The sequence below is a fragment of the Apaloderma vittatum genome, unplaced genomic scaffold (assembly GCF_000703405.1).
Source record: "Apaloderma vittatum isolate BGI_N311 unplaced genomic scaffold, ASM70340v1 scaffold30612, whole genome shotgun sequence".
NCBI lineage: Eukaryota > Metazoa > Chordata > Aves > Trogoniformes > Trogonidae > Apaloderma > Apaloderma vittatum.
Genome location: NW_009704677.1, coordinates 19746 through 29233, shown reverse-complemented (window position 1 = coordinate 29233; position 9488 = coordinate 19746). Strand labels below are relative to the sequence as shown.

The following is a 9488-nucleotide window of genomic DNA, read 5'->3' as shown; positions in this document are numbered from 1 at the left end:
GCCCCAGCACCCCGTGGGCTGAGGCTGCTACCCCAAGACAGGGGGGGTGGGGGGGCAAACCGTGCTCGGCACCTCTGCACCCCAAAACACAGACTCCAGCCTGCAGCCCCTCGCAGGCTGCTTCTGCTCACGGGTATGGTGAGAGCCTGTGGGTCAGGCTGCTTGGGGGTATGATGGAAAGCTGAGTGAAGCAGGATTTGAAAATGAAATGTAAAAAATATACGTTAAAGGAGCTGTTTCCATAACTAGGCTCCCTCAAGTCGTATTACCTCGTACTGAAGTCATGTCCCTTAGGTTACAGGCCAAATCCTAATCGCTTAAAGTTCAAAACCAAAAGTCTTCCTAGAAACAGGGATTTCTTTTCACAAGGATGGTGCCATTCTCATTTTTAAAAACAACCTGGTGATTCTGGGCCCAAGTTCACCCAGCTCCAAGGAGACCTGACACACAGTTGATCTCCTTGACATCAGGTGCTGGGGCCACCCGAGGGCTGAGCTTCTCCCAGACCTCCCCCAAGGGCTCCATCACCCCGGCACCCCCAGCTCCTGGGCTGGAGGGATGGAAGAGTTTAATTTCTGGCTGCATCAGGGATCCTTCTGCTCCTCCCCGCTGCCCTGTGAGGGGTGACGCTCCAGGGCATGCCCAAGGTGACGCGGCCATCAGGGCGTCCCTGGGGCCACCCACCCTTCCACAGCCTCGGCACGGGAAATCTGCGCCCATCGCGTGGGGGGACCCACCTGCACCCACGGCCCCGAACTTTCTCCCTGCTTGATTTGGCGTGAAATGCTGGTGGAAGAGGCGGCCTGTGCTTCAAAGCACCAAAGAGCTGGAGATGCTCATTACTTTGAAAAGCCCTTTTGCGTCTCCACGGAAACCAAGCAGACCACCTACCATCTGATGCTTTGCAAAAGCACACGAGGGGGGAGCTCCGAAATACATATAAATTGGTAAACCTTCAAACATTACCTTTTAAATAAAGATGTCCCTGTTGAAGCCACTGACTTTGATTCCAGGCGACATCAAAGAATTTTAAGTTAAGAAAGCGCTACAAATCTACAATTCATTTGTGTGCACGTAGATGAGTGAGAGAGGCAGGCAGACAACACAGGAAAAGTACAAATAGATTAATTAAAGTGCTGGATTTGAGGAGATTCACTCACCGAAGATAGAAGAGCTACAACATCTTCATAAAGGCAAAGGATGAAAATGATGCCACAGTATGTTACAGAAAATATTTTTTGTTCTTAGATGTCTGCACAGCGTTCCCGGCACCCGTTGTACTTAAGATACAAGACAAAGGTAGAAAGCAAGGGGAAACGCTGTCCTACACGGAGCTGCTGCTCATAATGCGCAGGCAACTCGTGTTACAACGCATTTATCTTCCCCGCAGTGAACCAGACCGTAATGCAGCAGCCACACGACATGTTTCCGCGGCTGACACTTCTCTAAAGGATGGGCAGGTCTCGGGGAATCGGCGGCAGCAGCGTTTCCCAAACAATACAGCCTCGGAGTAAGCCCTGCTGCGACAGGCGGGAGCGCTGCTTGCCTTTATCTTAGGTGTGAACGAGGAAAGATTAATAGATTTGGGGCTTTTTTGCAGTGTGCCTGCAGACTCTGGTGAGGAGCCGCGCGGCGCAGGCAAGCCACCGCTCGCAATCGCATTAGCATCGTTAAACATCACGAGCCACGCAGGCAAATATACCTGCCCTTGGCTGGCTGAATCCGAGCTGCTTAAACAATGCGCTCGCAGCTCCCCTGCTCCTTATATTTTTAAGATGTAAACAAATGGGATCGCAACCAGGCAGATAATTGGATTTTTTTACTGCTCGGATCAGTTCAGGGCCGGCTCCTGCTCTCCGTTACACCCCTGCTACAGCGACGGCTTCGGCAGAGCCCCTGGGTACAAGCTCCCTGGGCACGGGCACGGCTCCAGCTTGCTCGCCGGTCCCCGGGAGGAGAGGGAAGGTGGGCAAAGAGCTGCCGGCCCCATCCTGCGCCCGCATCCTGAGCGGGGAGCCAGCCCTGCAGCCCTCCGCCACGGCCTCCTGATGAGCATCGATCGTGCTGTGTCAGTGCCCTTCCCCGCCTGGGGAAGAGCTGGAGGGGGCAGAGACAAACCTGGTCACCCGCTCCCCGCCCTGGCGGGATGCTCAGCTCTGGGTTAACACCATCCAGTGGGCTTCAACCGGGGAACCCCAGCATCAACCTCCCCGAGACATTTCTTCGCCACCACTAAGCTCTGAGGGCACCAGGACTTTACCCAGAGGTAATTGCCAGGTTGCAACTGAACTGATGATTTCCTTGTTCCCCAGGGAGGAAGAAAAGTCTGGCAAAGTGCTGCTTTGCCTCAGTATTCAAACTCAAAAAGTGAGCGTGCATCCAACCCAATTACCTGCCCCACACAAAGCGGGTTCTTTTTTTTTTTTCCTTTCCCCTGCCTCACATAGCAAGGAGACCTCACCATTCATTTTATTCCTGTGCATTCAAATAGAATAAACTTTATGAATTTGGAAGTTGTCAGGGTAACAGCACTCCACCTAACTTGCTGCAACTTCATGAGGGAGCCAAAGTAAAAATGACTTGCCTTTATTACAAACCAAGAGCAATGGGACTTGGTAGGAAGTAAATACTGTTTTTCAAATCAAATGATTACTCTCAAAACGTTTTGCATATTCAGAAAAGTAAGTAGTATCTAACGCAGTAAGGAAGAACATTAAATAATCAGGATTTGGCTGGGCAAACCTAAGCGCTTTCAAGCAAGCCCACGTACCTTTTTATTAAATGAGCTCTGCTGTTCACGTAGTTGGAATCGAAGGAGTAGTTTTCAGTCTGGAAAGAGGAAAGAACAAGGGAGAAGGTTACAAGTCTGATTTCCCCACGCCTGGGAACAGCTGGGTCTGCAGGGCCAGGACAAAAGCAGGGAGCAAACCCTGTGGGAGGGAAGGTGCGTCCTGGCACGAGGCAGATCTCAGCGAGAGGAACAGAGCCGGGCACGGGAAACTCCGGTCCCTGTCAGTCTTTCCACAGGCTTTCACTAAAGAAAGAAAAGGTTGGCTGGTGACCACAGAACAATTTTCAGAGAAGAAATAATGTGACTATGCTCTGTTACAAAACTAATTGCTTTTAATTCCCTGATGGACTCAGTTCTCTGTGTGTCAATTTGACTGAAAGTTCAAAAGGTATTTTTCTTATTAGCGTATAATTAACATGTTAAAATATTTATTGCATAGATATGTAAATGCCAGCAAGGTAATCCCCTGCCGAAGAATTCAATGTGGGCACTTTTCTTTGTTTTACATCATTTCATTTGCAGAGACAGTGGGCTCTGTTATTAATAAAAAAGCAAACAATGGGTGACACGCTTAAAATTTGGAGGGGAGTGAAAGCAGGGGAGAAAAGTTAATGAATTTGTCATTTGCACGTAAAACCCACTAACTCGCTCTGCACCTGAAACACCATCTTTTAAACTCAGACTACATGGCCCCAGGTTTCTGGTGCTTGCAGCAGGTAAGGAACCAAAAGAAGCAATGAGAAGTGGGGGAAGAGAGCAAGGTGTTACCACTCAGGAGGCTGTGGTGGGAGCCACAGTAGGACATGGTGGGAGATGCATGGTGGGAGGTGGTGGGAGCTGTATGGTGCAATGCAGTGGCAGTTGCACAGTAGGATGTGGTGGCAGATGTGTGGCAAGTCACAGTGGACACCATGCAGCAGGACATGGTGGGACCTGCACGGCCCAGCCAGGACCCTTCTTGGGCTTCAGGGACCCAGGAGGAGGCAGGGCTCTTTGCATGAGTCAGGCACCTCAGTCCATCCATCTGTCCATCCGTCCGTCCGTCTATCCATCCATCCATCCATCCATCTATCCATCCCTCCATCCATCTCTCCATCCATCCATCCATCCATCCACCCATCCACCCATCCATCCCTCCATCCATCTCTCCATCCATCCATCCATCCATCCACCCATCCATCTATCCCTCCATCCATCTATCCATCCCTCCATCCATCCATCCATCCATCCATCCATCCATCCATCCATCCTTCTATAATCCATCCATCCATCCATCCATCTATCCCTCCATCCATCCACCCATTCCTCCATCCATCCATCCATCTATCCCTCCCTCCATCCATCTATCCCTCCATCCCTCCATCCATCTATCCATCCCTCCATCCATCTATCCATCCCTCCATCCCTCCATCCATCCACCCATCCAAAGTCCTCTCAGACCTGCAGGAATCCTGCCTAGGCTCCCACCAGTATCCCCTCTGGCCCGGGTGATGCTCCTTGCCCCTCAACCAGCCCCCCTGGGCAGCAGAAGGGGCAGATCCCGCTGGGCTGACAGAAATGTCCTTCCAGGACAGGAGAGGGACAGGCACCCTCCCAGTAGCCCAGTCCGTCCTGCCTCCTCTCTGCCGTGGCTCCTCCTCGTCCCAGCGCCGCGGCCACTCTCCTTCCCAAAAGAGCCGCTCTGGGATGCTATGGCCTGTTTTTATGGCAATTATGAACATGGTAAAAATAAATGCATGCATCTTTAATGTCTCAATAAATAAAGGAACGCGGAGTCTGCTGCTAACGTAATCACAACAGCAGGATGCAGGGAGCAAGGCCGCTGCAGCAGAGCCGAACGTGAAATCCAATCGTACCCCAGCAGAGGTTACACTGCTCAGCCAAGATAATAAAGCAAAGGCAGCGTTGGTTAAGTGTGACCTTTTCTGAAATACAGCACAATATCCAATTTACCAAACACGAACCTCCCAGAGAGAAACATGCAAGGAGCTGCGAGCCGGGGGAGTTGGCCTAGCACTCAGCACAGCTCAGTTATTACTTTCACATAGTAATTACTGCTGGAGAGTCACGCAGGAGATTTATTGCACAAACTACTGGTCCCTGCAGTTCCTGCATCCTCGGTCCTGCAGGATGACTTTGATGGTTAGAGCTCGGGAGCAAACGGACACAGGTATTTTTAAAATACGCAACGCCCAAGACATTAAACACTGCAGAAAAAGACTGATTCTGTGTTTATCCCGGCGCTGTTATCCCAGGGAGGGGATGCTACCCCATGGCAAAAGCCCCAAGCAGCCCCACAGGAGATCCCAGCCCACAAATAGGCTCTGAGGGCAGGTGAGCGATGCAGGGCAGGAGGGATAAGAGCCAGTTTTGGAGCAATCCCTGCTCAGCTGGGAGCCCCCTGAATGACGTCGCGCTGGCAGAGGTGGGAATGGCTCCAGCAAGCCCAGAGCCTCACCTGGCTCTGCCCGCGCGCTCCCAGCCTCGCTGCCGTGCCTAGCAGCTGCGTAATACCCCCTGCACCCACCACCACCTCCCATCAGCTTCATCCCTGGGCACCACACCTCATCCCTGGGAAAACCGGGAGAGGAACGGGTGGGTGGGAGGACCCAGAGAGCAAATTTCAGTATATACAGGTACCTCACAGGGGCCAAGGGCTGCCCAGGGCCATCAGCAGGGAACACTCAACAGGTGCCCCTGAAACGGCGCTGCAGGCTGAGCAAATGCCACACGTGCTGCCATCACCTCTCCTGCCACAGCCCATAGACAGACCTTGCACCAAACCCTGCTCTGACCAACAGTTCCGGGAGCTTTGCTGTTGATTCCTCACCAGGAGAAAGAAGAAACAAATCTTAGCTCAACCGAAATCATTCACCGACAAGCAAATTTCCCAGAATTCCCGTTTGATGGACTGGAGTAACGTCCTTCCCGAGCAGACTCTCCATTCGCCGTGTCGCCCCTTGCTCAGGACGCTCGGCACCGTGTCACTAACCCAACCCTGCACGTCCCCACACAAGCGAGCGGGTTCCCGCAGGGTCGGTCACAGCATCCGTTCCCAGGCTTGGAATCCCCCGCGCCAGCGAACGCAGAACGACTAACGCTAATTACTTCCAGACTTTGGACAAAACGAAGAATGACACAGCCATGAGGATGGGAAATCCGCTTCGCCAGGCTGGGGGTTTGCCCTGGGTGCACGAGGCAGCCCAGAAGTTTACGAGAAGCCTCCTCAGCCATGGGATTATCTGTCAAGGTTATCTCCATGCAGGCTAGGGGATCAAAAGAGGAAAGTAAAAAAAGAAAGGAGATTTTTCATGGAGAAGGGCTGCTTTATAGCTTGCATTATTCAATTGAAGTTCACTTGATTTAATTCTAGTTCATCCTGCAAAGTGCAATCACTTACAAACAGGCAAAACGACAGGGAAGGAGAACATCTCCGGCATGTCAACATTTTAATTGGGAAAGGATCCACTCCCTCTCTTAATGAGGCCCAAAGAACAAAGTCAAAGCACAAAAAAGAGGGAAAAGGTAAGGCTGGCTGGCGCCGATGAAAGTGTGTTCTTCATAAAGTGCATCATGGAGAGGCCAGCCCTCATCGTCTTCGTTATGTTGGCAGAAGCAAACAAACCGTGACTTTCTCACTGATCAGCATCGCTCCCGCAGAAATCAAAGGGAAGCCCAGCCCCGAGCCCAGCTTCTCCTTTCCATGTCCAGAGCTGGGTATGGCAAGGACCTCCCCCACAGCGCTGCCAATTCTTATCTCCTGCTCATCGTCACACGAAGAAAGGATGCTCGGGCTTGTCAGGATCAAATCCTCTGTACTATGGAGAACAATACATTGAAGACATCGGGAAGTGCCAAAAAACACCTCGCACAAACTCTATGGTCTCAGCCTGCCTTTCTCTTGGAGGAGAGAATCCCTGCTGTCCTCTGGGCTCCGGATTTGCTTTCCAGAAGCAGCTGGGTTGGTGTCAATGCCATCAAAGAGAGAGCCCTGGCTCGGCACACAGCTTACCAGTGCCTAATTTGAAAAATGCTTTTAACTGCTGCCTTAGCAACACAAATGTAAATATACCAACAGACACACTGGGAACTGAGCAATCAGCAGGGAAATTTTAAACTTTTTGCTTTTTTTCCCCAGCGGTTGCTGTCGGTTGAGGACTGCCAATGCCATTAAATAATAATAAAATAAAATAAAAATATACAGACGTCAGTACAACTTTTCTTGACCTGGACATCGAGGGGTGGTGTGACATCGCCGTCAGCAAAAGGTCCATGAGCAGCAGGGCGCTGCTCTAACAACTGCTCACTCTCTGGTTTAGAAACAGGAACAAACCCCAGAGGGTCCAAAGGCGGCTTAAGGGGAATTAATGCAAGTGCCAGTGGAAAGGTCAGCAGATCCAGGTATGATCACCACTGTGGGCTGATGGAGAAATAGAGGATGCTGGTGGGGGTCGGTCCTCAGGGTAAGGGGGGATGCGTCCCTGCTAGCCTGTCCATCTTGAGGCTGACGGCCAGGATCTTGCTCTTGCTCTTTCTTCCCTCTTTTCAGCTATTTCAAATGGTGATTTTTTTTTCAAACCAAACTCCACCACTGTGTCTGGATCCAGGCTCATGAGGGAGGGTTTAGCTCCTCGGTCTGCACACATCAGCCCCCCAGCAAAGTCCACGGTTTTTCAAAGCTGGACCCATCCTTCCCGACCCGAAGTGACAGGTATCCATCCTTCTCTGCCAGCCTCAGCCTCGGAAGATGACTCTAAAGCATCTCGATGCAGGTTTTTTTGCCCTTCTTCTCACTTCAGGGTGAAAACATTTCTATCTTTCTACAAATTATCGTAAACCTGCTGCAACCTCCTGCCAAAGCATGTAGGGACCCTTCACAAAATCAGCTTCATAAAAATGACACATTTAGCGCCACTTTTTCAGGGTTATCCCTTGAGCCTTTTTTTTTCCCCCTGCATGCCTTGTTAATAAAGCTTGCATGTCACCCTTTATTATTAAAAAACAAAGTGGACCTTTCTCCAAGGCTGCAACGTGCATCTCTCCTTTCGGGTTTCAGAAAATCCTCCTGAAACATGCAACACCTCCTCATCCTCTGCACCAAGCTGCACGTCTTCACAAGGACCACCGGACTCCTGATCCTCCTTCTGTACTGCAGACGTTGGGGACCATAGAAATGGTAAAACACTCCCAAAAATCCTCCCTTCCCTGGTGGGAAGGGCAAGGCTCGTAAGATCTCTTCTCCTGGTCTTCTTCTATCCTCAGTCCTGTTCTCCATGGGCCACTCAGTCACAGGCGCCAGCATCTGCAATAAAACTGTTGCTGCCTGTTAGAGCAGATTTCGCCAGCACTTAATTCTTATGGTTTGAACTATATCGCAGGTGATATAAAATTCATGCAAATTAAATAAAAACACTCCGGCTGCACTTGGGAAGCAGGGAAAATTTCAAAGTAGGGACCAGGTCAAATAAAGTACGGATCAGCAATGAGGGAAAGTCATTATCATTTAGCAAGCTGCTTATTCCCCCCATGGGAAATAGATAAGCAGTCTGAGACTCCTCCTCACGGGGAGCAGGTACAAAACCCCACTGAACACTGAAATGCAGCCCCACGGCCCCATGAGGAATGGTCGGGCTTGCCCTGATGCTCTCACACCCAGCAAGGCGGCTGCTCGCTCTCTGCACACCGGTGGGAGACTCATCAGATCCAGCTCCAGGCTGGGAGCGGATCACAAAGGACATCAGCAGAGATTTTCCTCCGTTGTGCGTGACGCCACATCATCAGCCCCTGAGCTACCGGCTGCTGACGAGGGGCCCGCTGCCTCGGAGCATCGGTCGGAGGCGAGGAGCAGTGGCCGGAGACCAGCCTGGATGAGCACCACGGTTCCTGACCCACGTGAGGAGCTCTGCTCCTCCTTGTCACCAGCTCTGCTCAGGCCCCGACAGCATCTGCAATATCTGCAGCCGGGGGTGAAGGTCCTGAGCACCACGGACACAGCCTGAGAAGACGTAGCTGGCGACAGACCCACACCTCCCAGCTCCTCCAGCACTGGACCTCCCAGCATGGTGGGTGTCAGAGATGTGAGAGCCCAAGCCTTTGGGTTAAGCACTTGTGCAAACTCTACCCAAATAGCTACCGGTGCTTCCACCATGGGGGAGAGGCAGCAAATGCTGATGGGCTGGTGGGGAGAGCCTGTGTCACCACCCTCTCCCCCAGCAGGCAAGTCAGGCCCTTTGAAAAGGAGCCACCGGTCCCCATTGGCAGCTCAGCCGTTCCCAAGGGCGTGAGCTAGGGCAGAGGGATGCACCTCTGCTCTGTCAACAGCCCAGGCAAGACGGAAAGAAAACGTGAAGCAATTTGTCTCTTATTAAGAAGCATTTAAGAGCCAGTCACCTCTGGAGGAGCTCAACAAAGGTTAAAAAGATCTGACCTCCAGCATCTCCCTTTGGAGCCATCTCCCTACACCCCAGCTCGCTGCTAAAGCCCATAACTCAGGAGATGGCAAACTGTAAACTAGCAACACAGAGTCTCTGAAAAAGTAAGTAAGTGCATTTAGCATCTGATATTGATGTTTTATAATTAGATGTAATACAGCAGATCATTTTCCTGCCCTTGATCAATGAAACCAGGGTTGGTTTTGGGGTTGGGCTTTTTTGCAGACACTCTGATTGCTGCCTAAACCAAACGGAGCAGTGCCTCG

General features: G+C 51.4%; 1 protein-coding gene across 1 annotated transcript in view; it reads right to left on the bottom strand.

Annotated features, from left to right (window-relative positions):
• The window catches only part of PCDH19 (protocadherin 19), a gene marked incomplete at both ends in the record, with an annotated part of 51454 nt that overhangs the window by 22227 nt on the left and 19739 nt on the right, over positions 1–9488 (bottom strand). Inside the window, 1 exon segment of the mRNA XM_009865134.1 lies at positions 2771–2829. Within this exon segment, the coding sequence (XP_009863436.1) occupies positions 2771–2829 (59 nt within the window).